Source organism: Pempheris klunzingeri, chromosome 1 (assembly GCF_042242105.1).
Source record: "Pempheris klunzingeri isolate RE-2024b chromosome 1, fPemKlu1.hap1, whole genome shotgun sequence".
NCBI classification, from domain to species: domain Eukaryota; kingdom Metazoa; phylum Chordata; class Actinopteri; order Acropomatiformes; family Pempheridae; genus Pempheris; species Pempheris klunzingeri.
The window spans coordinates 3,506,498-3,531,619 of NC_092012.1; the positions used below are offsets into that span (position 1 = coordinate 3,506,498).

Consider the following 25,122-nt stretch of genomic DNA (forward strand, 5'->3'; position numbering starts at 1 on the left):
TGAGAAAACCAGACAATTAGGATTCTCAGAGATAGAGAGAGAAACAGTCTTTGTCTGGATGCCTCCATTTGCTTTCCACTCCGCGAGACGAAGCTGATAAGTATCTTGTAATATCCAGGGTTGAGCTATATCCACTGGCGAGGCTGCAGACAATGAAGTGACATACTGAATGGTCCCGCCACAAACCTCAGGTTCATCTGAGTAGAGTTACACCCCAGATAAAACGGTGTTAACAGCCTCCTTTATCCACCCGCCAAGCTGCCGTATCAATTACTGTGATCAAAGATTCTAAAATCATTCATTCCCCCGACCTGCGTGCACATTATGAATAAATCCTCCTAAGCACAGCCCTCATTTTGAATTCAATTCTGTCAGATGATGAAGGTGGCTGAGGAAGATGTCGTGGCACAGAGCGGCGGCAGGCGGCGCGATGGGTTGAGTGCGTCCAGTGTTGGGACAGAGACCACGGGGGTTAATTATGACAAATAAGAAAATGTAAATCATTAATAACCTCCAGACTTCAGGCCTCTGTTATGAAAATCAAACCTGCTAAATCAAACAACAGTTTCTTGTCTTGCCGGTGACGTAAGCTGACGTGGAGCTGATGTTGTCATTGATTATCGTTTAACCTTCACAGGAACATGTGGTACGACTCTCTATGCTGACAGAGAATCCAAACTCCATCCAGCACATCAAACCATGTTGTAGCTTCTCCTTGTGATCCTTCATTTCCTATAATCTTGTAATCTTGTATTCCTGTAGAGAGTTATATTTCCATCCACTGACTCCAGCTCCTACTGACTGGCCTCTTCTTCTTTAAAGTGAGGGTGTTCTTGGTTAGTACAGATGCAGCCGTAGTGGTTATGAGTGACTCCTCTCATCTCTTTTTCCTACATTTCCCATCTCTCATCACTAACATCACATAAAACAGTGGTTACTGTTGCTGTTTCTTCTTATTCATCCTTGTTGGGACGTGACAACACATCTGTTGTACAAATCCCCGTCTGTCAGCACCGCTGGCCAAAGCAGCTGAAAGTTAAACTAATATAGGTAAAAACCTCCTGAGCTTGTTCCCAAAGCATGTAAAGAAAAGTGGAAACACTCTGACAGCTGCCAGGTTTTGGTACGTTCCTGCAGTGGAAACTGGATTAAACCTACAAGTCTTGGATTAAGGTCAGAGTTTTTGAATATTTTGGATTTTGCCTTTATGTGGGGTTGGGGTTAAGTCACGTGATTTGATCATGGAAGCATGATCAGATCCTAAATACGGTCAAATCAATCATTGGTTAACACATATAGCAGCCTGTATCCATCATTCAAATCTGGACCCTCAGCTGATATTGTATTAATTGTTCTCCTTAATTTACATCTGTATTGATAATCTGTATTTGGAACCATCCAGTTTCCAAAGCTAGAAATGCTTCAAACAAACAATAACAATAATTTGTCTGAAATCATTTTCTAGTTCTGCAAGTTTTAAATAACATAATCCCCAAACTGTTCTTCCTGCTGACTCTACGTAAACACAGCTCAGGGTTGAATCATGGTCTTCGTCCTGCACTGCGTCACTCGGTATTTGTTTATGACGCCCCAAACGTCTCCGGGATTGTCTACAGGCAAACGACAGCTTTCTGCGGTTGTATCTGCGTGTCCGTACTGTAACCAATACCAAATTGTGGTATGCTGCTGTGGTCCGATGTTGCACCTGAAAGTCTAGGTTCATCTGAGTTCAGCTGGGCTAATTGTCACAGAATGAGGAATGAATGAATGGTCTACATTTTGATCATAAACAAAGTGCGCCATTGTGAATGAAAACACAATGGATTCTTCTGTCAGCACCTCAGCTAATTATTTCCCATTAGAGGTTTTTAAGTCCTGCTGCAGATGAATACCTTGCAGTTGACTTTGAGTTGGGATTTTTTATTTTATTTTTTTTTTCCCTGTTTTCATGATAATCATCTAAGTGTAGTATTAATATGACAGAGGGAACACCTGCGTATCATCTGCTGTCTGGTTTAGGAGAGAAAGCCGAAGCCAGCGAGCTGAAGACATGTGGCTGCTGTGGAGCTGGCCAACAGATGCAATGGATTAAGAATAAGAGGAAAACTGCAGTTTTTTGGCCAAAGCTGGAATATTCATGTATGTAAGTGCAGTAATCTTGTCATGTTCCTCACAGCATAACATGTTGTTTCACAAGAAAAGCAGCTCTCAGCCAAACCTGTTTTTTGTATTTGCTTGTTGATTTTCACTTAAAGAAGCCGGTAGGAGTTTTTGTACCTAAGTGACGCAATGTTTTTCAGAGAGGGTCCCCATTTTTTGCATTTCAGACTTCACTGGACTGTACAGTGAAGAGGCAGACAGGAAGAGAGAGACAGTGGGTATGACATGCGACTACTGGAGTCCAACCGGAGACAGCTGGGACCAGGCAGCAACGTGTAACCATTCAGGTACCAGATGTATATTATAAGAACCAGTTTTGGTAGAAGTAAGAACTTTAACCCACAGTTCTCTACACTTACTATTAAAAAAGATTTATTGGGAACAACATGTCTGTACAGGTTCAAATAAACTGATTAAAATAACCTCTGTACTAAAACATTGTTCCAAATTAATCTATTTTAATGAGCGTATAGAGAGCAGTGAGCAGGAGCTCTTAATTAACTTCTGGCTGCTTATGTTCTTCTCTGACGTTCTTTTTGACCAACAAAGGTGCAAAAAAAAAAAATCACCTTTGCAAATGTTTTATGTGGAAGCAAACTTAAAGGATAAACCCCACGTTTTGGTGAAAAACTGCAGCGCCCCCCAGGGGTCACATAAAATAGTTGAAATGTTGAAATCAACATATTTGATGTAGAAATCAGAATAGAACATGTTAACACAGTGCTAGACTGAGCACACAGACTGGAAAACCATGTCTGAGGATCAAACTACCTCCTGAATGAACACATGCACAACCTCGATGTGCACATCCAGCCTCCAGGCCAAAGTCCTGATGTTCATGATCCTCGTGTTATTCATCAGGTCCAGCGTCACTACATCTACTGTAAATGTATTATGTCATTTGATCTGTTTTCTGACCCAGATTTCTGCACACTTATTCATAAAATATTTATGTACAGCAACACCTCACTGATAAAAACCGTAGACGACTTCAGACTTGAGAGGCTGAACCTCCAGCTGCAGCGTTTCTCTGGACTTCAACACTGCAGAGCTTCAAACACTACGATCAATCTAATTTTCAAGAAAAGAGAGAAGCTTACAGCACAGTCTGGCTTGTTCTCATCCATTCTGCTAAAATACATGGTCACAGAAGTTTCTGTCAGGTTATAATAACACACAGCTTCCTGCCTCTGGTGAGGACGCAGCCAGCAGAAATACAGTAAGATAAGATAAGACAAGTCCTTACTCAGATCAATAATCAGTGTCATTCATACAATACCATTATGCTAAAGGTCCGTCACTGGAAAAAAACTAGTTTCTAAGAATCAGACTCATGGCTGAACCTTTAATCTAGCCGACTGCTTACTAACACAGCTGTCATCAGGGAGCTGAATGAGATCTCTTTGTGTCCATATTTATCACAAAATTAGTTCACAAACTATCAGGTTCCAGGGAGTTATTAAACACTCGCACCATGACAGACATTCAGGGACTGATTTAGAGTCTGCGAGATTCTCCGCACACATAAAGGTCATCTCGCTTGAAGTGGTGAGCAGGAATAAACCAATCACAGACCGCAGAGCGTCTCTGAACCTGTCCGACCGTTTCTCTGCTTCACAGCTTAATGCTGATGGACAAAACGCTCGGTGGTTAATTAGCCTGTTTCTCTTGTGTGGAATTTATCAGAGAATTTAAAACAAATATGACTGTTTCAGGTTTTTTTGTTTGGTGGCAAGTTTGTTTTACTTTTTTAGGGGATTTTGTTTAAACCTCCTCCCAAATTTTGCCCTTAAGACAGTAGGTCATAATGACTTTTTGTATTTTGTAGAGAAAAGGCCGATCTTCTTCTTCTCTCTTAGATTTGAGATTCCATCTGATGAGAGCGGTTGTTTACTTTTAGGCTAAAACCAATAAATGACATTTAACAACGTCACGATTGTTTGATAATCATATCTAAGGGATCCTGACAAAGAAGATGATCGATAGATTCCTCATTTAATATCTTTATTATCTGGTTACTTGCTCTTTAAATCATTTTGAGATTATTAGCCGCTTCTTTTCTTTTGCCTTTTGCCAGTTTCATCAGCTGTAGTCTGATGGTGATTTAGCCTCAGGGGAGCATGAGCCAGTGTTTCAGTGACTGAAAACAAACCAAGGCTTCCACAATTCAACTAATTTCTATAATCAGACATCTGCACATGAATGATAATAAGATAAACTGTCGTTAGATGATAGACAGTGGATTCAGAGATCACATTTCGGCCGTTGCATTCTGCGTTTTTTTGCTCTCCACACCGACTGTAACTCAAACACACAAGTAAACACAAGTGAAGTGATTATTTTATGGGATCTCCAGCTAATAGAATCTGTCATGATTTGTAGATTCAGCTTTATTTACATTAAATTCTAAGTACTTTAGTATTACTCAGTGTCATATTTTTTTTGTGTTGTGCTTCTTCTGTCAGTTTTGCATTTACGTGACAGAAAAAGCTGGAGAATATCAGTAATTAGTAACACAGGGGCGCCTCTGTCAGTCAGCTATATAGTCTGTGCAGGAGTGTCATAAGCTAGGACATGTTTAAACTGACCCCTGCCTGTGCATATTGTAATCAGGATGACTCCTGGTTGATGTCACAGAATGAAACCACTTAACCCTCCTTTCAGGCCGACAGCCAGTGGGGATTAAAGGGATCAGATGACTGTAATCTTCTCCATGATGTCTGTCCACCTCATCTGCTGGTTGTAAGGACTTTTGTCTCCTGCAAAGACTCATCAAACATGTATGTCTGCTGAGGGTAAAGAACCTGCAAATGAATTATCGTTGCTTCGTAAAGTGGTGGGAATTGGATTTTATCATTATCCAAACTCAACAGAAGAGCTAACTGATTCATTTAAAAGGTCAACAGATCAACATGTGGCTCAGAAATGACCTTTAAACAGTCTGAGTAACAATATTTAGTGAGTGAGGTGAACCTTCAGTCACTTATATCCTCCCATGAGAAGATCCACTGAATTAAGTGTTAAATTTAACAAGAAATAATTCATGGTAAACCTTATGGGTCAGCAGGAGCAGAGCCGATCAGAGCAGAGCGGAGGTGATTTCAGCCACAACTAGAAACACAACAGGCCCCAAAAGACTTTTCTTCCCACAATCAACACAAAAGAAACGGCTGTAAAACTAATCATAGTCAAAATCAATAAGAATCGACGGTCAAATGAACTGCCCCTGGAAACCAGCGTCATCAGGTACAAGGATTTTTTTTATCCTTGACCCGGTGCCATCTTCCTGCAGAGGGAGGAGGAGGAGGATGAGGAGGAGGAGGAAAGGGGGGGGTCGGAGGATTATTCCTGGCTGGTGTGACATTTTTAGAGTCTCTAACCAGCGTGCAGCCCGGTGACCTCAGTGAGCCTGATACACTCAGAGCTTTAGGTTTCACCAAAACTACATGTCATTTCCTGACCTTTATTTATCAGGGAAAAGGTCGCCCTCTTCACCCTGAGTCACCTTCATACTAACACACACCTTCATACCAGAGAGGTGACTGCAGGCTGCTACCAGTGGCCAAAACACAGTCGGAGAAAGTCTGTGTTGCGTTTGCAGGTTATTACTAAGGTGAACTGACAAAGAAAACCATGGCTGCACAGCGTTAGAGCCGATTTTAAACCTTGATGTGGACGTGGTGTGAAACATGCCTGCAGTCGTCGTTTGATGTAGGTGGGGGCAACGAGGAACTACAGTTTTTTTGTGCTAAAATTATTTTTCATTTGGGTTTTCAAACTTTTCACAACGCAAAATATTATGTCTCCTCTTTCTTCTTCTTCCAACTGGTGCATTCACACAACCAAAGTCAAGCTGCCACCTCACGGTACAAACATAAAAGGTCCTGTTTGTCCATTCTGGGCTACTGTAGAAACATGGCGGACTCCATGGAGGAGGACCTGCTCCCTATTTATATATATATACAGGTTCATTCTCGGTTAACAAATGCACAATGATTCTTAGATTCAGGTAATTATACAACACTGAAAATGTAATTTTGAATATTATATTCCATTTCTGCCATTAGATCCCCATAAATCCTGCATACTGAGCCTTTAAATGTGAAATGGACATGCAATTTAATTTTCATATTAGTAAAACCAACAGCCCCTGCTTGCATTTTACTTTATTATTATTATTATCTTATTATTATTATTATTATTACTTTCAGCTTGAGCAAATGATTTCATTTCAATACTGGTAGTCATGAACTTCCATACTCAACTATTCAGTGATGCACAAAATAACTTTTCTGTGCAGGTCGTCACTCACCCAGGAGGGCAGGTACAGCCGGCCACGCAGGGCTCGTGTGTCGAGCAGGTGAGGTTGAGCAGGTAGGATTCACAGGTGCGCTCGCAGGCCACGCCCCCTCCCGACAGGAGGCCGTCTTCCCCCTCTGAGCAGTTCTGGTAGAGCTGACCAGCTGGACACAGCCTGTCTGTAGGAGGAGGAGAAATCACAGGTTAGTCTGTTTTCAAGGTTGTCGCGTTCGCCCACTCAGTCACAGTGACGAGCAGAGAAATAAGAAGAAGAAGAAGAAGAATTAAGTAGAGAAAGAACCCCTACAGAGACAGACCTGTAAGATCCATTTGGTTAAACCAGAAACAGCTGTTATTTTGCTATCTTCAAATACGCCAAACTCCATTGACAAAAACAGTCATTTTATTTCGCAAAACATGGGAGTCGCTGGTCTACCACTGCTCAATCAGTTAGTTAGCTTGTGTACACAAAAGATTGTGCTGGATACAAACTAACCCTTTAAAACACCCAAGTCACTCACTAACACAGACTAATGGATGGAGGCAGTGGCAGCAGTGTGTTTTACAAGGTAAAATTACTGCTGTTTTTGTGAATGGAGTCTGGTGGCTTTGAAGAGAGCGACATATGGGCCATCGCAGTTGCCCGCTGAAGAATCTACTGGACAATTTCAAACCCAAAATATGTAAAAATACGGCCCAGGTTTAAAAAAACAATGTCTTCTTTTATGTAATAGTAAGAATAAAATGAAAAGACACTTTTGACTTACCGCTGTCTGTTGTTTGGAACACCAGTTTACCGTTCAGACAGAGTCTGCAAGGAAACACAGAGAGGACGATGATGGTGATGATAGTGATGAAGGTAAATACAGACACCAGAGAGGTGGTTAACACTCATACACATGAAATTAAAAACAAATATTTCCAGGACAATTCCAAAGTGATAGTAGTTCCTGCTGGGGTGTCTTTTCTTGCATTTTTTGATGGTTTTGACAATTTGTCAGCAGCACAGTTTAGTCTGCTCCATTCATATTGTGGCCTGTAACAGATATCACAGCTCCTGCAAGAGCACTAGTTGAGGCTTTAGACTTCAAAAACAATGAGCAGCACTTTGTCTGCTCGTCTGGGCTGTGACTGACGGGAGCCTTTTGATTGAGAAACACGAGGAAATCTGACCTAGAGCAAACCGGAAACTTAAGCTTTAGACAGCTTTGTGTCTGTCCTGACACTAGCGTTCTGCTTGTGGCTTCTCATCCACACAGAGGGATTATCTTAACCCGTAAGTGAGGTATGGAAACACTACGGTATGGAAAATGTAAGTTAAAAGTTGAAATTGTCCTTGAAGGTGAAGGATTTGTATTGAGGTTTAAGATTAGGACGACAGAGGTGGAGGCGGAGGATCTTACTGAACACCTGCTGACGTCATGATCACATCTCCTGGTTCGTAATCTGCTCCGAGGAAGCTGCAGGGACACTCGTGCCTGAAAAACCACAAAAGTAAACAAAGGCCAACAAAACACACACAAACAGCTCACACCTCTGATGCAAGTACGTGACTCAGAAAACAAAAAAGTGGTTGCTTCATGCGACGGAGGGAAGCTTTTGATCAGATGTGCAAAGATCTTCAGAAACCTTCAGAAATTTTGAGTGAAGAATTATGTTAAGAGGGCTTTGTGTTACCTTAGATAGAGCATTACAGGTAAGTGGATAGGGGACAGATAAGCAGGATTTAGGGGGTGAAATCAGCGCTCACAAGTGTCCACAAGCAAACCGTCAAAAAGCCTAATCTGTTGAGACATAACTCTTATTATAAAAACATCAGAAATGATGGTGGAGCTACGTCGTGGTAAACTGTGTTTGACGGAGGCTGAAAGCCTTGTAACATATAGGCCAGCGCCACACATCGGCCTCTGTACTACAAATTCTTTCTCACTGGTTATCAGATATCTGTGTCGTCCCCGGCCTGAGTGGGAATGAAAGGGGGGTTTCACGGTGAATTCCTTGATGTAACTCAATCACATGGTAAGTAAGGCACTGCGCTGCACTAGGATGTAAAAACCTGGGACATTTAAGAGGAATTAAGCTGCATGTCTTCTAGGGCAGAGCAGGCTGAAAGGGAGAGCACAATTACGGAGGTCCTCTGGCTCTATAACGTCTGCAGGAAAGATACAAGGCTTTCCACTTAAAGGCTGACCTAAACTTCAGAGCAGATACAAATATCACTTTGAGGGGATTTGTTTGGTGGAGAGACTCCAGCCTGTTAGCCGTTTAACGGACCAACCACAACCTTCCACAACACGGCAGCAGGCAGAGCTGGAGCTGCTCCGATACCCAACAAGGACACTCGCTCCCTCCTGAGCTTAAATACCTAAATACCTAAATACAAACAATTGCTTTGTAACACAAGAGTGCCTGTTAAGTTATTAAGTATTGCACCTCTCTTCTCGTGTTGTGCTTTAAAAAACAAAAGTAATCTGAGCTTGATTTTGATTTTCTTTCTGAGTTTACTTCTGCTTGGAGAGGCGCCATCCCCTCAGCTGTACCTGAGCACGCAGGTGTGTGTTCGATGGTTGTAGAAGGATCCTTGAGGGCAGACGCAGCCCTCCTCACACTCCTCCCCGCAGTGCTGGGGGACGGAGAGGGCGGAGCAGCGGCGCTGGCAGGACGACACACATGTGCCATACTGCATGGTTTCAGGACAGGTGACCGCTGCAGGGAGACGGAAAGACGGAGATTCAGATTCAGAGGGAGGATTCTGCACACGGGTTCTAAAGTTACAACATTATCACATAAATCACAGAGACAAGTCATGAACACAACACTAAGATATCATCTCAGCTGCTCGTTTACACACCCAGAAGTTACTATAAAACTCCATAAAGCAGCATAATGCAGATTTAGGTGCTAATTCTCTGTAGTTTCATCACTATGGATCGTTGCATTGTTATTAGAAAGAATACTGAACATATGAGCTTTAATGTCCTCATCAGGTTTAAGGATACAGGAGATGTTTTTGCTAAAATGCTAATTCACGGGTAAAACGTTCAAAAGCCTACTACAAAATAAGGCAAAATGTTCAATTATGTCATTTATTAATGTCAAGTTGATCAAAAAAGAAACTTCTCTAACAAACAAACATACGTAGCTCCAATTAAGATATAAAACAGTTTGTGATTATGTCACACTGCACAAATAAACACTTGATAACTTCAGTCTAAATGGCCGCCATCACCACGATGCAGGAACTTCGATCACAGTATTAATCCGCTAATGTTTCAGGGTAAACAGCTAGTTTGCATTAGTTAGCGTCTAATTTAATGTACTGAACCCAACATTTCAGACCTGGTTGGATAAAACCATCCAGTTTACAGTTGGTGGGGCGACCTCGTGCTCTCCAGCACTGAAAGATTACTTTTGCTTCTTTATTCAGAAGAGTAAGTAAGAGTTAGTGTCCTCCTGTATCCTCATTTACTCTGTTAATCAATAAGTAGAACGAGCCGTTCATTATTATTATAAAACAAACCCAGACAGGGTTTTCCAATAACGACCGCCGCTCGCTGCACGTTATCCCACCCATCACACTGCTTCATACTAAAGAAATCAACAATGTGACACAAAATACTTAACTTTAAAATGATTTTATTGATTTAAGAATTATTTTATTGCTTCCGCTATCAGAATGGTGTCCATAGCAACAGAAATAACAGATTGACCAATCAGAATCAAGCGTTTCATGTGTCAGTCTTCTTAAAAAGGTGCCAAATTCCAAATGTTTTTGTTCTGAAGGTTAACTTTCTGTGTCGACACAGAGCTGGGAGGTGAGTTTAGGATGAAAAGAAAAGAAAGAAACGTTGGAGAAGTAACACAGTTGCCCAATCAGACCTTTTGGCTTCTTCTCCTGGCTAGCAGTGGGATGGGAATATGCCGAATACTCACCACAGTCGGGTATGTGCGACCGGAAGTCGACGATGACAGAGAATCTGCGGCAGTGGCGAGCGTAGTGAGCCAGCGCAGAGCAGAGGCAAGGCGTCCCGCACTTACAGGTGTCCGAGCGGCACTGCTGGTGGAACGGTGTCGGGCTGAGGTACTCGTGGCAGGCGGAGAACAGATCCTGGTTCAGTACGTCGCACATCTCTGAGGCATAGGCCACTGAGCAGAGGGGAAGGATCAACACACATGGCAAGAACTCATCAAAAAGGGGCAGAAATTCATGAGGCCAGCAGCTAAAAACACACAAATATACAGGATACAAACAAAAAGTGTTAAAAAATCTAAATCTACATCGACTTTTATTGTTTAGGAATGAGAAGTTCACTGTGAAGCAGCTGCAGACAAACACAGTTTAGCCGTCAGTGCTTTTGTTTCAAAGATTGTAGACGGAAATAAATCAACTAAGATTGTTACACTGTGCAATTATATCAAAATAATTTCTGAATTCTTTGATAATCAAAAGGTCTACAAAGGATTATTATAGATTCTGCTGCTGTGTAGTTTAATATGAGTAATGAATATTTAGGTATTGAAAGTGCATCAATTGTATTGTACCACATTTTAAAAGATAAGTCTGTCTGTTTTAAAACGTGGACAGTATTTTTACACATTTTGAGTTCTAAATGACTGGTAGGTATAAAAACATTTGTCCAGTAGATTTCCTCAGCCAGCAGCCAAGAACGGTCGACAAAGGGGCAATAATGGCCACTTGTTTTTGCCACCAACAAGCTCAGTGTCTGACAACATTACAAAAAGGATCCCTACGGACATAGACCTGTAAGATAACTCTGGTTTAACCAAAATCAGCCGTTATCTCACTCTCTTCAAAGCCACCAGACTCCATTGACAAAAACAGTAATTAAACAGGTGAGTTGCTTGCCTGCTACTGCCTCCATCAGTTGGTTTGTTTGTGTTATTGTGTGTTACGCAATGATTGTGTTGGATCTGAATTAACCCTTTAAGCCACCAAAGTCACACAATAACACAAACAAACTAAGGATCAAGACAGTGGTACACCAGCAACTCCTGTGTAAAATTACTATTTTTGTCAATGGAGTCTGGTGGCTTGGAACCAATCGACATAAATGCTGTTTCTGAGAGGCTTTCACATTTTCATTTGCATTAACAAACTGAATATTTAGAACGCTTTTGAGAATTACAATAACTAGTGTACAATTCACATACCAAGATATAGCATTGTGAATGTCTAATTTTTCTCTGAAACACAATAAAAGAAAGAGGAGACACTGACCGGCCTGCTGGTGTGTGTCACAGGGGTCGATCTGAGGCGTACTCAGACTGGACGAACAGGCTGACGAGACTCTCCAGGCGTTTCCAAACAGCTGAGGAGTGCTTTCTATCATCCCTGATGGAGATCTGCAGGAAAGCCAGAGCACAGACTCATCACAACGACATGGAGTCATAAAACACCTGGTTCATTTTGTCTTTCAGCCTCCATCGAGTCTCAACGTCGCACAGTGCTATTTTTTAATTAGTATTTAGCTGAATTGTTGGCCAGCTTGTGTTATGTAGTGTCAATAATAATTGACCATCTTGTTCATCTTCATCCCCAGTTATCAGCATGTAAATCAATACAAGCATTCAAAAGCATCCTGTCAACAGATGAATGTTCACCAGTGCTGCAAATCACACAAAATAAATGTTCACTCTCCATTTCCTACCCAAAAAATACAAATAAGTTTAAAAAGCGAATTCAAATTCTCAGATTTAATGAGATTCAATGTTTCACTCTTTGAATTGAGACATAAAGGTTATTCAGTTAAAGTGATGGCAGTTACAGAGGCAAACTATTGGCTACTATTGCTGAAGTGTCCTTGGGCAGGACACTGAAAAGTTATAGCTGTGCTTTGGAGTGTGAACGTGTGTGAAAGAATAATCTCCTCCTACAAACGTAGTATAAAAGTGCTTTGAGACTAACGAGGCATTTAACAAGTGCAGTCCGTTTAAAGACAAACTATTTTTGTGACTTTCAAAGGTTATAAGGTGGAAGATTATACACAAGCAAAACTGGAGAATATTCAGCATCTGAATTTGAAATTTAATTTGACTGGATCCATTTCTCCTCTGAAGAATCTGAGAATCTATTGCTGTTTCTGACTTATTATCCTGATTATCTTAGCTGCTGAATGTGCAATTTTTTTATTTGTTAAGCCTAAAAAAGTGTTAAATCCATAGAATTTAACATCTGGAGCAAAACAAAACAACATTTTAAAAACACAAATGGAAGTTAATTCTTCTTTAGTCTTTTTCTGGAGAGCTTTGGCAAAAGGATTTCCAGTTTTCCTCCTAGTCGCATACGACCACTTCAGTCACCAACTGCGATGTATATCCATTTACAGCTGTTAGACAACATCCGCCCTTTATGGTCGGCCATTACGCTACGGTACAGTGGACCCCCTATTCCACTAACAGTAAATTCCTTGTTGAAGTGGCGTGTCCAGTTGGGCGCTCATCTGGCCCGCCTAAAAGAGCTGATCAGAGAGCGAGGCTTTTGATGCCGAGCCGCCCGGCCAGTGTGCATTACAGAGAGAGAGTGTGAGAGAGAGGGAGCACTTCGCCATCACCTCCCTCTCTGCCTCTGAAACAGGAGTACGCGCTCTCTTTTTATCATCGCCGGGGGGGTTAACGAAGGGCGCGGGAGGGGTCAAAGGTCAGCCGGCACACACTTACAGGAAGTCATCTTGAATGTTGCCGTTGAAGGTGCCGCACAGGCCCACCGTGCCGTCCTTCCACAGCTCGCCGGCCTGCAGGTAGAGGCGAAAGTCCCTCCAGCTGTACTGCAGACGCAGGCCGAACGTCGTCTTCACCTGGAGGAACATGGACGACAGCTCCTGGATGTGGAAGTTGTCTGTGGAGGGAGGAGGACATTTAGGCTTTCGGGCGGTGGTAGATGGAGTTAAAGGATAACTTTGGTATCTTTAAACCTTGGCCCTTCTGAGCTCGAAATGAATGGGTAAAAAAATGGGTCCAGCCAAATGTTATAATAGAAAATTATTATTTGAAGTGTGTTAATGTGCAACTTTGGTGCTTTAATTGGTTTGGATCCGACAGAATAGCACAAACAAACAAACTAATCAAGGCAGCAGCAGAACTGCAACTCCCACATTCTGCAAGGTAAAATTACTGTTTTTGTCAATGGAGTCTGGTGGCTTTAAAAAGAGTGACATAACGTCTGTTTGTGGTTAAACTAAAAGGATCTTTCAGGTCTTTATCTGTAGGGATCCTTTCCATAATGCTGTGTAAGCACGTTGTCCCCTAAGGATTACTTTACAGCCACAACAGCCCATTCGCAGCTGCCAGCTGAGGCGATCTACTGGACCAGATCCAAAACGTTTCCAGTCATTTCAAAATGAGAAAATTTGAGGATACCAAAATGATTTTTTATAATATAAGCACATATACATTCACCTGTGCATAATAGGTTTTTCCTGATAATTTAAAACCTGCATTGTTTACATCATATCCATAAGCTACCTGGTGTATTTTTACATTACACCTGTTGATCGGTGGGATTCAGCTCGGCTGTGTATCGAGTCACCGTTTGCTCACGTCGGCGTAAAAATGATAAAAGCAAAACAGGGATCTATTCATAAAAACATTACTCCACAGCACTAATGGTGGTCAAAGGCTCCACAGGGATGTCTCAAAACAAAAGCTTGTTTTTCTCTGATCATCAGTGGTTTAATTCAGCTCGCCGTGATGTAGAAGTGCACTTCTGAGTGTACCAGTGCAGCGTGACATCACCGTTACCCATCAGCGATGCTGCTTTTCAACCGGCCGTTAAATTGCTCTTTAAGAGGGACAATTTTAGATCAGTGAAACATTTTCAGTTTCACTGCAGTGAAGTCGAAGGAAATACCTGAATGTCACCATCAGTTATGATCTCATTAACTTTGTATTCTCATGTATTCTTGCTACTCTAGTTTGAGTAATGATTATTATTTGGTAAGTTATTTGACCAGTCAATCAATTGTTTAGTTAATAAAATATCACTAAAGCGTGAAAACAGTCCTTTAAACAGCCCAAAATCCAGACATATTGAATTTTCTATGATATAAAACAAAGAAAACCTCACATTTCAGGTACTGAGAGCAGTAAATGTTTGGCGTTGTTGCTTGATAAATGCTTAAACAATTAACTGCCAAAAGTATTGTGTTGGATCAGTCTGAAATAACAGTGACAAAGCATTTTGTATTTGAAAGGTTGGACATGATTTACTGACTATAGGGAATAGGCAGTACTTTGTTAGAACCTGTTTGTGGCAGAACATAAAGCGTTCTAAGTGTTGGTGTTGTTTTCACTCCTTAAGGTACCAAAATATCAGATCATTCTCACACAGTTTCCCACAAAACGCACACAAAGCTGTTGATGCTGCAGTCATGAAAACACTGGCGTGAAAAGGGAGAGATACTCAGAGGGAAGGCATTTTCTGCAACACAATGCAAGCGCTAACCCAGTAAAGTATTGGGAAGATTATAGTTCAATGGCACAGCTGTCATTCAATCCTTCGCCGTCATGGCCGCTGCATGTGGACATTGTTGGAGGATGATAAAAGACGAGGGAGTTACCGTCGGAATACGGCAGGGAGATCCGGTATTGTCCGGCCATGAAGACCTCTCCAACATGACTCAGTGTGATCTCCGTTCTTGGATCCTCGTCAATGACCAGGTTAACTGATTGGATGCACGCCCCATCCAAATTCTGCAATTGAACAAGATGGCTCGATAAAGCAAGCTGGCGTGATCCCAAACAGACACACAACAGGACGCACAATGAGAGCGACACAATGGGAGGAGAGAGAGAGAGACAGGAAACTAGAGAGGGGGAGGACAGTGAAGACAATTTTACTGTGAAATTGCCTGCTCCATCACACATAATGACCTGTGAGTGCTTTCATTTGTCTGACAGTTACAAGGCTTCAAAGTTTAGATTAAAAGTTCGACTTTCAGATTAAACTTCTGAATTCGACCTGATGTGAAGTGTAAAGCCCCACTAGTTGCACCTGGAGGCTATAACGTGCATTACAAGACGTAACTGTGGGTTTGCAGTGATTCTAAAAGTGTGTTCAGACCAAAAGCAAAGCAATTGTTATAGATACAACGGCAATGCAAAGACAACGATTCAACGTCTTTACTGTGAGATCAAAAAATGGAAAACAGGCTTGTAGAAAAGTTAGTGAAACCAAAGGAATACGCGGTACAGCGTGGTCTTTTACCTCCAGCTATCTGTTGCACTTTACTGCACCAGTGTTCGCTTTCACGTCATACTTATCTGGCTTATTGGTGATTTAGATTCAACAGTTTATGTTTACGTGTGTTTCCCCTGTCAGAGGAGATGTGCAGCAGGAAGTGGACAGACCACTGGGCTGCTAAGGGCGAATATTCACGCACAGGTGATGCAAAATCTAAAAAAATATTCACCTTCAACTCTTAAAAATCACGTTGTGTTCTGGATGAAAACTCTGACGCAGCATTAGCCAGGATAAAAATGAAAGTCTGGAGGGTGGTGATAAGTCATGGGGACATTTAGAACTAAACCTCCGGGGAGCATGAATGTTTAAAACGTTTTAGCGTCTGTAGCTGTTGATCTTCTCTTCAGCCACAGTAACCGTTTACTCACAACGTGACCAGAGACCAGAGGAGACAGTACGCTGCTTCTGCCTACGCTCTCTAGCAGACTGACCACCGCTGGGAGATGGACTTCTCAATACCAGAGGACACAAGGCTTTAATCAGAGGGTCATAGGCTCAGTCACCTTTGTGTTCATCCATTCAGCGATAAATACACTGAACAGACATTTATGTGACTGAACTGCCACTTTAAGATGGTCTGACTCTAATCAAAGCCTCACGTTTGGTCGCCTACACGAAACCAGATCAATGACAATGACTGTTCTTATGAAAACTGTTGACAATAAGGCCATGAAGACGCCTCGATCGAACCACTGCCACATCAAAAGGCTCTCACTCTGCACATTTGGAAATCAAAACCATGCTTGTGTCATAAAATGTAAACACTGAAGGAAACCCTGAGCACACGAGTACATCGCTTTAGTAAAACTACGATTAGCCACTCTGCCGCTCTGATATTTTTAAAGTAAGGAAGCCGGCGCGTCGCTGACAGTAAGCGATCTGCCTCTATGAATCGTCTCTTTCATAAGTGGCAGAGCCCCATAGCCGAAAGGTTTTAGCAACCCCCTCCTCCTCCTCCTACTCTTCCCATCATTCATTCACCTCCTGCTTTTTCGCATAACCTTCTCTCTGTCCAAGTCCCCCGCCCCTCCAGTGCCTCTCTTCACCTCCCTCCTCACTACAAAGCCGTCCACAGCTCTGTCAGTCAGGGCAGATAAGGTAATCCTGTTCAGTTGGCTGTTAGAGGTCTCGGGCCTCTGCTCTGATGAGTGGGACATCTTATATCTCGCCTCCTCCCCTCCATCGCCCCCCCCACCTGTTTGCTGAGCAGCTCAAAGGCTGCTGGGAAATTGAAGGCTTGGAGAGCGAGGAGAGGAGAAGAAGCTCTCAGTCTTTTGTTGCCTCTCTTGTTCTTTATCTGCCACGGTTTTGATCGAGACGTTTGCTCGAAGCTTCAGCTCCTCTGAGTCGCAGCACGGCTCGATGACCTGGACTTAGTGGGGATTATTGAGCACTTAAATTATGATATGATCTACACGACAGACAAATTGCGAAGGCCTGTAAGCCGAGACAGCTGAGCGGTTTGACTGCAGAGACTGACGTGGAGAAGTTGTGTGAGATTTTTTTTGAGATGTAGAGACGTTTGGTTTCAAAAGCAGAAAAGAAAAAACTACAAAGTAGGTAAATAGTTTTAAAAGGTTTAGCTAATCAGCACGAAACTTTGCCAGTTGATTACTCACATTAAGACAATTAGCTTTTTTATTACAATTTTTATGAAATGTTATTCTAAAAAATGTAAATGGGGCATTATCTAATTAAATTAGCAAAAATTTGCATACATTTCCATAACAGGAATCTGAGCAATCTTCATTTTTTATTTTGCTGACACAACAGAGCCAAAGGTTTTTACTGTCAGCAGTAATTTTGTAATGTTTTTCTGAATAAAATGTTCTATAAATCAGAGTGATATGTAAACAAACCCCTCTGTACAAACCTTGAGAATATAGAGAGGAATAAAACTGAGTGTGAGAAAAGAATTAATTTAGAGAAAAAGTTAATTGAAATAAACACCTAAATGTGTATCTTGGACATTTCATCTTTCAACAGAAGCAAAATTGCCCAAAATCTGACTGTGATTTGGCTTTTAGTGTCTCTCCTCAACAGGTTCTTTTCTAAATTAAGTTTAAAAAAAAATGCAGATGAAACTCACGGCTCCACACGGGGCGTTCTGGATGGTGACTGTGAACCTCCCCGAGTTGCGACTTTTGGCGAGGACGTACTGACATGTTGCAGGGAAGGTGTAGGCCCGTCCGTCGAAGGACTGAAAATACATATCGCCCGTCACCGAGCACTCGCCTGTAGAGAGAGAGAGAGAGAGAGAGAGAGAGAGAGAGAGGAGAGAGAGAGAGAGAGAGACGCTTTTCACTCATTTCCTTCACTCAGCCGAGGAAACTTTCCTCTCAGAACTACAGCCTGTGTTTACAGGGCAGACACTGCGCTCAAGAGCAATCAGCGAAACTATTTTGCCAGATTTCCATCCACATCTTTAAGTTAATGACAGTGCAAACTTCTTTTTATTCTTTATTGCTCCTGAACCAGGAGGTTTTTCTTTCTTGCAGCCGTCTCCTTCCTCACTTTGTTGCTCGGAGGCTTCCTCCATCCTTCTTTTCTTTCTTTTCACTTGCCCAGGACATGCCTTTCTTTTTTTGTTTCATAATTTCCTTCTCTTTCGTTCTTTCTTTCTTTCTTTCTTTCTTTGGATCCCCCTTAGCACCAGCATGAGCAGTGGCTATTCTTCCTTGGATCCACCACACATACAGTCAAATGCACTTGTGCATACACACTATGCCACGTCTCATTGGATGAATGATCAGAAACAATATTGTTGGGCAGCACAGTAAAACAATGAACCCCCCCCCCCACAGAGGGAAGGCACAAACCTGGGCAGCTGTAGTCGGTGCAGTTCCACACTCCTCCCACGCATGTGCTGAAACAGAAAGCAGAGACGTCCACAGGTGGCGGACGTTACAGGCTGAGCTAATCAGCAGGGTCACTGACAGAATCTGGACACACCGAGTCCAGGTGGTCAGAGCTGAGAAGATTAAAACCACTGCAGGACAATACCCTGTTTTTAAAATACATGATCGTGATTTAAGGGAGTGAACGAAGGTCATTAGAGAAAACAAGATTTGTTAAGTCATGGAGTGCTGAGTCAGAGATGTTATTTAAATACCTTTTCCAAAGTCAAATTCAAGCACATTTCAAGCCTTTTCAAGCTTTTCCAGCACCTTACTGCTGTGGTAAATCAAATATACTCAAAATCAACTAGGTTCTGTCAGATAGAGATTAATTATATTGATGTTATTTGAATTTCAAGATGTTTTAAACCTCATTTCAAACCTTGCAAATATCACATTAAATTTCAAGCATTTGTAAGGATTTCCAGCACCCGTGTGAACCCTGTAGTAGAAGAAGGATGAAGGTGTTTCTTTTCTCATTTGTGTTGTTGTAACAGCATCAGGAGGTGAGGCGGAGGTTAAAACGCTGCTCACCAGTTGTTGCATTCCTCCTGCAGCGTCTGTCCGGACGGGTAAAACATGCCGTGGTACTCGCAGGGACAGTCGGAGGGCGTCACACAGCCTCCGTCCTCGTAGATCAGACCTGAGGAGACGGATACAGAGACACACCAAACATTACTGCTTCAGGTCAGACAGGATGGAGGACGCTGTCTGGTTAATGAGAGACTGGATGTTAATTGGAGACTTGGATGAGTCATTAATTAATGTTAGGACAGGTGGTTTATTTAAAGATCAGAGGAGAGGACATACAGGTGCATTGGCACACTACAACAGACAGCAGAGTCTGAATGGAGACTCACCCTCAGGACAGTAGCATCCATCCAGGCAGGCCAGCTTGCTGTCGATGCACGTTCGCTCCAGGTTGCAGGACGCCGGGCAGCAGCTGATGCACTCCCTGTAGTGCAGACCCAGGGGACACTGCTTGGCTGCAAATGAAACACAAGCGTAGACGTCAAAAGAACTGAACTGACGGGTAGTAATCCAAAAAAATGAGTTAAACAGGATCTTGAATTGTCTTGTTGATCACTGCAGCCATGTTCAAATAGAAAATGCCAAATATTTGTATGTTCTAATGGAAGAAATAACAAAACCACATGTAAAGTTATTTTACAATGTTTACAGATGTGTTGAATTTGCTGTATCACAATTAGTAAACCTTCTTCATGCTGATAGTCCTGATAGTAACTTAAGCTAACTTCTGTCAGGTAAACATATAAAGGATGAACATTTTTATTGAGGTAATGAATCAGTAAGATGCTGATGTGTGTGATGTAAATAGAAATCAGCAAAAAGTGAATATTTCACTAAAATTATAATTAAAAACATGAATGTGAAATATGCCAGTGACTTTAAGCTTTAGTGTTTGTTGTAATTATGTCTTTTTAATTAATTATATCTTTATTTATCTCCAACGTTATAAACAAAACGAATGGCAGCCATTCTATGAGTGGTAAGAATAAAAGATATACTTATTATATTATAGAAATATCACCGTTATGTGGGGAAGTTATGTGAATACATGATGAACATTTTTCTAAAAATATATTATAAAATCTATTAATTGATTTTAATTCATGTACCATGTAGCTTTTATGTCTGAACACTGACTTAACTGAATTAATGATCTACTGCAAAACCAAACAAGAAGCCTGCTGGCACTTTGTTGTAACTGTGGTGTCTCATTTTAGCATTTCACAATTACAAGACAGAGCTAGAACATCTATGCAGAGTTATGAGATATCTACGTTTCTTTTTCCAGTGAATACAATATGTCTCCATATGAACTCGAGAGGTGGAGCTCAGCATAAAATGGAGCAGGTGTAGCGTTTGGTTGGACTGAGACGTTGCAGCTCTCTGGTGGAGTTTAAAACACCTGGAGAAACGTACCACAGTGAGGAATGTGCCGCCTCCAGTCGTGCAGTGGGTGGTCAGCGTGGGCGCAGGCCCGGGCATACTCGCTGAACACCTGGCATACCACATCACCGCTGGGACCCGACCTTCAACGCAGTAACAAACAGAGGAGAGAAGGACTCTTTGAGCCGAGCCAGGAGAGGAGTGGCCTCGGAGCCGGGTACGCTGAGCTGATCGGACCGTGCAGCTCAGACAAATAAGGAGCATCATGGAGGGAAAGAGAAAATCTTCCATCTTAGCTTTAAATGGAAATCTATAGCTGGTTTGTTGTAGTGCGGCCGTCTCAGTGATGTTGTCAGTCAAAGGGAATCATCTGATAAGGTAAATTTGTCTCTGAACACAATAAACCATTTTGTCTTTAGCAGCAGCCTCCGTTCCAAATCGCTTAACAGTGACAGACTGCCAGAGCTAATGTTACTCACAGAGGGAGAGCACGCTCAGGATAATGGACCCGAGCCACCAAAAGACACAGCAGAGGAAGCTGTGAGCGGGCTAATTATAATCCAGAAAGTACCAGAGCTCACAGCCTTTCCAAAATCCAAGAAATCCCAAAAAACACGCCTCACGCTAGAGGATAACTGGGCAGATATGAGTCAGAATGAGGCTGGTCTGAAGAGGTGATCTGCTGTGGTGCGACGGGTTTACAGTCACAGTCTTAATGTTACCGACTGGATCAGAGTCTAAATATCCAACATGTCTGATATTTACAACAAGCGATGGAGCAGAGGACGGTAAAAGTACACACAATCATTACCCAAGTAGAAGTGTGGAAACGTCTGGTTAATTTAGAACTTCTTCACTGAAGTAAAAGTGAAAAACTACAGTATAATAAAGTATAATAAAGTAAAACAGTCATTTCTTTCATCTCTCTTAAGTAAGGTTGTAGGTTTGAAGTGTCTTTAGGACCAGAATCTGCTCTGTTGGCCATGTGGCCGTCTATCAAAGGCCCCGTCGGGACAAAATGGTGTGAACCTGGAGTTCTTACATGCAGAGGTCGTTGGAGCAGCTGGCCATGTAGGATTGCGGGCTGACGAAGTCGTGGCAGCTCTGAAATGGCGGCTCCAGCAGCATCGCACACACCTCCTCCACTTTCTGCAGCCGCAAAAACACACACAGACAGTTTCTCACTCTGCATTCAGAGTTCACCGTCATTTCAAACTGGTTCCACATTAATGCGTCCTGCTGTATTTCCTGTTTGTGCAGGAGGTTTCTCTCACTAGTCTTTATGAGACATCTCACCAGCAGGACGTGAGCTTCGACTGCAGCACACGGTGACGGGAAGCCAGAGGGCACCATGGGACATCGGGCCTCGTGTGGCTCTGCCTCCACCCAGCTGTTCCCAAACATTTCTATGTCATGAGTCAGCACGCCTGGGAGAGAGAGAGAGAGAGAGAGAGAGAGAGAGAGGGCGCTTAAAAAGCTGCTGAAAGGATCCCAACGACGAGGACTACGTCTGATTTACGAGTTTCAAACGATAAGTTAGGTTTACTGACTACTGTATGAGTTCAGTTTGACTTCCTTCCATCCAGGCAGCCTCTGGGATCAATATGTATATAACTGGTATCAGTCCATCTCAGTACACACTGAGCTTGAGTTCAATAATCCATTACAGTGAACACTATTAGTATTAGTATCCAAATATTATGTGTTTCTTTAGTTTATGAGGTGAAACGCGTCTCTGAACACATCCTGAGGTGGTTGGATCGATCAGATTACAATCTGTCTGGATGTGTGTGCACCAGGACTTGTGCGGTTAAGTGCTCGCTGATCATAATCTGATCCACTGAGATGCAGGTTGATGCAGGTGACATGAGGCCGTAAAACAAGCTGAGCTGCTGTTAAATTACCAAATCAACCAAATTACAACTTACTCAAGTCGTGCAAATTCGAGATACGTGTACGTTACTCATTTCTTTTGATTGTACATCTACTCCACTGCATCTCAGAGAGAAATACTAGTTTTAAAATTAACTGGTAAGTAGATTAAAAATTAATTGGCAAATATTTTGATCATCGTTTTTAACATTTCACGGTTCCAGACAATTTTTCTTTTCAATTATTCTAACTTATCTGTAATAATATTAAGTTGTGATGGTGCTTCTCACTATTTTCACCATTTTTACAAACCAAACAGTCGGTGGATTAATGGGGAAAATAATCAGCAGAAGGATACAGAATGAAAATAATCATCAGCTGCATCCGAAAAACATGATGAGCTCCACCTCTAATGATAGAACATATAATAGTACAGCAGTCACAGGGGACACTTTTCTGCACAGACTACTTTTAATACTTTAATACTTCCTGATTATATTTGCATACTTTTAGTTAAATTACATTTTCAATGCAGGACTTTTTCCATGTAATAGAGTATTTAAGGTTGTATTAGTACTTTTACATACATTAAGGATCTAAATGCTTCCTCCACCACACATTTTTCCCCCTGACGTCTGGACAGTGAATCTCTGCTCAGCGCCCCGTCACATCACAGACAAAACGACCTCACCATAACTCGTCTTCAGGTCGTCCTGGACGTCTGCGTTGAAGTTCCCACACAGGCCGCACACCCTGCCCACGAACTCTGGGCTGAGCTTGATGTAGACGGAGCCGCTGCGTCCCTCCCAGGCCAGCGTGAAGCCGTGCTGCTGCGTCACCAGGACGTACTGTGAGATCTGCTCCAGCTGCAGGTCATGGATGTGATGAGGAAGCTGCAAACTGAGCACAGAGACAGTGAACACACCACGATGCAGACACCACCTTCTCTTTGGTAACTGGCTAATCTTTTGACAGCAAAAAACATATTGTTGATAAAACAAAAATATATTAAAACAAACTTTTAGAGCATCCATTCAAACAAGCACACTTAAACAAATGAACGTAAAGACTTCCTAAAAAAGAGAACGTAGGAAAACAAATGAAAATATATTTGTTATATGAAGACGTTCTGCTGTTCTCCTGCTGACCTCTGGCCTTTGAAGGTCACGTTGGTGGCGTGCAGGCGAACCTCACCCTCCCACGGGAGGAAGATGCTGACAGATCGTTGGCAGGTGTAGGGGGCAGAGCTACAGCTGGGGTCATTGTGGACCTGCGGACAGAAAGACGATGTGTTGTTTGGGTCCATTTCAGTAACTTTTGTTCCTTTAATTTTACACCTGGTTTATTCTATCTTAGCTTCTTCGGGCTGTAGCTTCTGGGTCTGAACAGTGAAGTCGATGCTGAAGAGCCTTAAAGCTCCATTTGTTCTAACGTCAGCAGGGGGCGTCTATGAGAAAATGATTTATTTATGGTTTATTAGCTCTGTAAACATTTTCCTGATGAGTTTATGGTCTCAGTCTTCTTCAACACATCCTGATGTTCATTTAGTAAATTATGATCCCATTTAGAGGAAATTAAACGATGAAGCAGGGGAGGCTTTAGATTGGGATTACCTTGTGGCTAAACAATCAGAGGTGGGTGATGCCTAAACCTAACCAATCAGAGGCCATCTTCACGTTTTGAACATCACTTCTGTCCCCAAAAGAACAAAGATCGCGACGGCCAAAAGGCCAAACTTGAGCGGTCCAAAACCTCTTTTTGTCACGATGCTTTTAATGTCTCTTGTAAAGATGTGATAAACAAATATGCTTGCTTTAAAGAATTGTTGCAGTTTGGGGCGAGAGTGTGATTTTTTTAAATGTAAAAATGGAGCGACACCTTAGATTATATCATGTATAACATCAGTTATGATATCATGTAATCATATCTAGCTACAAATGAATTACACCTTGCGGATAACTATACTAACTATAACTACCCCCTGACTGAAATACTAGCAGCATTATCCACCTCTCCTCTGAATCTTTATTTAACAATGCTGAAAAAGTGACCCATACCCTCGGAGTTATTTGTGAGTCTTTCCATGCCCTGCTGAGACATCTAGCAAAGATCGGGTCATTCCTTCCTCTGCAGACTTAAAAACAGTCATCCAAGCTATCATCTCTTCCAAACTTGACTATTGCAACGCACTTTATTCTGCTGTCAGCAGGCAAATCATCCAAAGACTGCAGCTGATACAAAACACTGCCACATCGCACCAAATCCTCGCTGCCCGTCACTGGTTACCTTTGAGTTTTAGAAATGATTTTATGAATTTTTCTGCTTTTAAAGCCTTGAATGATCAGATCCTGATCGCTGCTTAGATCCTCCAGCAGGACGCTATCTTTCCAATAATCAGAGAACGATACTGTTATATGTTCATTATTCTTATTAATAAAACCTCGTTCTGACACTCTCATGTAGGAAAAAATCAGAAAGTGATTCTGACATAGAAAGAGAGTTGTGTTTTATATTTTATTGTTTCTAATGATTTCTCTTGATTTAAAAAAGAGAGAAATAACTTGAAGAAAAAAGAAATCTGAGACGACGATTTAAGCCCCAGTTTTCCCTATAAGGCTGGTTTAAACACTGAAACTTGACCCTAAAGGTAACAGACAAGCACACACACACACACACACAGAACTCTAACATGTTCTGGTTATTGGATTTGCAGCATTTCCA

The 25,122-nt window shown here is 42.0% G+C and overlaps 1 protein-coding gene across 1 annotated transcript in view; it reads right to left on the bottom strand.

The window, feature by feature from the left end:
* otog (otogelin) overlaps positions 1-25,122 on the bottom strand; it is a 58,021-nt gene that overhangs the window by 30,082 nt on the left and 2,817 nt on the right. Inside the window, exons 4-20 of the mRNA XM_070831545.1 lie at positions 23,550-23,671; positions 23,093-23,301; positions 21,826-21,956; positions 21,572-21,678; positions 20,563-20,672; positions 19,476-19,601; positions 19,150-19,258; positions 18,538-18,584; positions 17,808-17,953; positions 15,036-15,168; positions 13,138-13,315; positions 11,699-11,823; positions 10,393-10,605; positions 9,000-9,165; positions 7,863-7,937; positions 7,227-7,270; positions 6,473-6,638 (exon numbers count right to left, since the gene is read on the bottom strand). Coding sequence (XP_070687646.1) covers positions 6,473-6,638; positions 7,227-7,270; positions 7,863-7,937; positions 9,000-9,165; positions 10,393-10,605; positions 11,699-11,823; positions 13,138-13,315; positions 15,036-15,168; positions 17,808-17,953; positions 18,538-18,584; positions 19,150-19,258; positions 19,476-19,601; positions 20,563-20,672; positions 21,572-21,678; positions 21,826-21,956; positions 23,093-23,301; positions 23,550-23,671 — 2,207 coding nt within the window. The remainder of the gene's footprint in view (positions 1-6,472; positions 6,639-7,226; positions 7,271-7,862; positions 7,938-8,999; positions 9,166-10,392; positions 10,606-11,698; positions 11,824-13,137; positions 13,316-15,035; positions 15,169-17,807; positions 17,954-18,537; positions 18,585-19,149; positions 19,259-19,475; positions 19,602-20,562; positions 20,673-21,571; positions 21,679-21,825; positions 21,957-23,092; positions 23,302-23,549; positions 23,672-25,122) is intronic.